This window comes from Phalaenopsis equestris, unplaced genomic scaffold (genome assembly GCF_001263595.1).
Source record: "Phalaenopsis equestris unplaced genomic scaffold, ASM126359v1 Scaffold000002, whole genome shotgun sequence".
NCBI lineage: Eukaryota > Viridiplantae > Streptophyta > Magnoliopsida > Asparagales > Orchidaceae > Phalaenopsis > Phalaenopsis equestris.
The window spans coordinates 33,779,904-33,783,626 of record NW_018164444.1 but is presented as its reverse complement, the minus strand read 5'-3'; the positions used below and the strand labels follow the sequence as shown (position 1 = coordinate 33,783,626).

At 37.2% G+C, this 3,723-nt stretch overlaps 1 protein-coding gene and 1 pseudogene across 2 annotated transcripts in view; one reads left to right on the top strand and one right to left on the bottom strand.

Annotated features, from left to right (window-relative positions):
* The first annotated feature begins 1,257 nt into the window (after window positions 1-1,257).
* Window positions 1,258-2,541, top strand: LOC110017801 (annotated as a pseudogene).
* A 293-nt stretch (window positions 2,542-2,834) lies between these two features.
* LOC110026234 (H/ACA ribonucleoprotein complex subunit 4) overlaps window positions 2,835-3,723 on the bottom strand; it is a 2,615-nt gene continuing 1,726 nt past the window's right edge. The window contains exon 2 of one of the 2 annotated variants that reach the window (XM_020727114.1): window positions 2,835-3,715. In XM_020727114.1, the coding sequence (XP_020582773.1) occupies window positions 3,109-3,715 (607 nt within the window). In that variant the 3' untranslated portion in view covers window positions 2,835-3,108. The other variant, XM_020727107.1, reaches the window with a different exon arrangement.

Sequence of the window (3,723 nt, the reverse complement as noted above, 5' to 3'; positions counted from 1 at the left end):
AACTTCCTACACGCTACAAATTCTTACATGTTTAGTCTAGAAGAGACGTCCCGACAACTAAGTCTATCATCTAGACTACTCCATCAGACGATCCAGAGGTATAAACTTGATCAAACAGTACTCTGCAGACATTTGAATGTCTTAGATGTGTCATAACTGAATGATTTTGGACTCATTGGATTCGTCACGTTAAGATGCTCGCTTTGAACATAAGTTTGTCAAATTTAAAATCATTTGACCTTCTAATTTGACATTATAAGCTTCTAAAAATAGCACAACATTTCGATTTGGGTTAGATTGGACTTAAATTAAACAAGCTATGGTGTCATTGTATTTATCTCATCGGGCTAGTTTGATTGACTGTAAGTTTGTTGAAATCAGAGTTCCAGATATTTTTTTATTGAGGTTTAAATGTTATCTGCTGAAATAATTGTATTGAGATTCGTGACACGCCTCGAGATCAATGTAAGATGATAAAAATTTGTTGATGATGTATCGATATTGGCTCGCCCTTTTAGAGAACACGTCCCTTAGATTAAAATAAATTTTATATTACTCAAATTATGAAGTGAAAAAATATTATATTTATGTAGACTCATAATTTTTAAAATATTTATATTATTTTTCATGTTGTTTTATTACTTTTAAGGCCATATTTGATGGGGGTGGTGCATTTCTTAACCCATATTATTTATATATATTTAATACTTAAATTTTAATATTTGCAATTAAAACATATTGATATTAAATATCTAAACATGAGAAGATGCATTTGATATTTAAAAAAGGTCGGTGATAATGATTATTTTTTATGTGATGCCAAAAAATTTGAGTGAGGTTTATAAATAGAAAAGTTTAGGTTTGAGATATGTAAACATATGAAAATTGGGCAGTATTATGTAAATCTCCTTTAATATATGCATTATTAAAAAAAAAATCTAAAAATATAGCAAAAACAAATTCGATCGAGTAACTTCTACACGTGGCCTTTAAGATGCTCGCAACGGAATTGTTTCTCAATGATTAGATGGATCATACAAACTCCCTTCAAAACCCTAATAGCCGTCGCATTTCCTTTAGATTTTCCCTTTTTCTTCCTCTCACGAACCCTAATACTTTCAGCTGCCAGGCCCAAACCCATCAAAACCTTCAACGCAACTATGTCCACTCCGGCGCCCACCCCTCCATCCCTAATCTCCGAGAAGAAGAAGAAAAAGAAGAAGCAGAAGAAGAAAAAAAAATACGCCAACGTTGCGGATGCAGATGAAGCCTCCCACGCCGGCCTCAGTACCCTTTATAACGTTACCGATATTGCCGATGGAGACGGATCCTTATTCGCAGGATTTCCTCATAAAGCCCCAATCTTTCACCCCTACTTTGGACACCTCCAAGTGGCCGATCCTACTTAAGAAATACGACCGCCTCAACGTCCGTACAGGGCATTACACGCCTCTGCCTGCCGGAAACTCCCCTCTAAAGAGACCGCTTGAATTGTATCGCCGCTACGGCATCATCAACCTTGAGAAGCCATCAAATCCCTCATCTCATGAGATTATTGCTTGGATAAAATGCATTCTCCGTTCGGAGAAGACAGGCCACAGTGGCACTCTAGATCCTAGGAAACTGGAAATCTCATTGTTTGCATTGATCGTGCTACTCGCCTCGTTAAATCTTAGCAGGGAGCCGGAAAGGAGCACGTCTGTGTTGCTCGCCTTCATTCCGATGTACCTGACACTGCAAAGGTTGCTCGAGCACTAGAAACCCTCACCGGAGCCGTCTTTCAGCACCCGCCGCTTATTTCTGCCTTTAAGCGGCAACTCCGGATACGAAACAATCTATGAAAGCAAGCTACTTGAGTACGATGCCGAAAAGCACCTTTTTGTTTTTTGGATTTCATGTGAGGCTGGCACTTATGTTAGAACTCTCTGTGTTCATCTTAGCCGCATCCTTGGAGTTGGTGGGCACATGCAGGAACTAAGAAGGGTACAGTCAGGGATTCTTGGGGAGAGAGATAACATGGTTTCCAACAGCAAGCAAGCAATGTCTTCATCAGTCCTATCCAACTATATAGAGTTCAGAGTTATTGACTATCATTTTTTCTTTCAGAGTATTGTCTTAGGTGCTAAATCAATTATTCAAAAACCATGTTAGACAACTTCTATTGTTGTAATATTTGGCCCAACCATTTTCTTCAATGTCCTCCCATGATAATTTTATGAAGTCGATACTTATTTTAAAAAGCTAGTCCAAACCTTCCATTCTTATAATCATTCTTTAGTTTTTCATTCTTAAGTATATCACATATTCATTTTAACATTCTTATTTAGGTCGTACTCAATTTTGATATCAATCGAAACAATGCAATGTTATCGGTTTAATCATAATTTTATAAAATTTATACTTAAGCAGCCACATATTCTTATCACACACCACTCCCAAAGAATTCTTCATTTTAACCATGCAAACTTAACTCTAGAAGTAACATAATCATTCATAGCTTCATTTCTTTTGACATGATAGACAAAATATACTTTAATTCACTACGCCAACATCATCTTCTTTTTTAATAATATTAAATAATAATTACTAACATCTTGCACTGTTAATTTCATCACTCATGCACCCAACAGCAGCAATTATCTTAAGCAAAGAAATAAGCAAACCACAGGTGAAATCAAAACAAGATCCTCGTTCCTTCTTTCACTATAGAGAGTAAGCCAAAACTGCCCCGATTTTCTCTGTTTTGAAAAGCAGTGCTACACTAACCGTTACTACTATTACAAAAATAGGAACATTAGCCCAGTTTACAACAAAGCAGCATGTAGTGGTTCAAATTAAACAAAATTTAAAGAAATCAGCAAAAGGATGAAAAATAAGAGTAAACTACAACAAGCATCTCATACATATTCGTCCATCCAAGAGAAGCTCCCACGGAACAGGAATAAAACATAAATCTCAATAGTGCACAAGATTGTCATTTTAGCTAAAGATTAATTTAACATTGGAAAGAGCACGAAGCTAGTAGAATGATATATAGCAAAGCCAGAATATCAAACAAAGAGCAAGACCAATTTACCTCTTAAAAGGTCAGGAATAATAAGCTTTATCCTACTGCTCTGCATTCTCGCATTCAATGTTCTTCTTTTTCTTCTTATCCTTTTTTTTCTCGGTTTTTTCTCCCCCACTATCGTCTGCCCGGAGACCATCACCAGGAGCATCAGTTGCAACACCATCCTGCACTTCCTTGCTCTTCTTCTTCTTCTTATCCTTCTTTTTCTCCTTTTCATCTGCCTCCTCAATGTCAGAGCCTAGCTCAGTCTTAATTTTTACACTCTTATCCTTCTTCTTCTCTTCATCCACAACATTATTCTCATTAGAGCAATCTTCCTCTTCTTTGACCTTCTTTTTCTTCTTTTTCTTCTTCTCTTTCTCGCTTGTCTTCTCTACTGACTCCAGTACATCCTCCTTTGAGGTTTTTAAAGCAGTTGCCTCGACCCCAGCCACTCCATCTAGAGTTTCACACTTAACCAAATGCACAGTATCCTCCTTCAAGGTTTTTAAACTCTTTACCTCACCCCCACCCACTCCATCTTCAGCTTCAATCTTAACTTTCTTGGCAGGCACAGCAGCACCCTCAACATCATCATCTAATTTATGCTTACGCCTCTCACCTCCACCATCAACATTCTTATGCTTCTTTTTCTTCTTCCTCTCCTCTTTCCC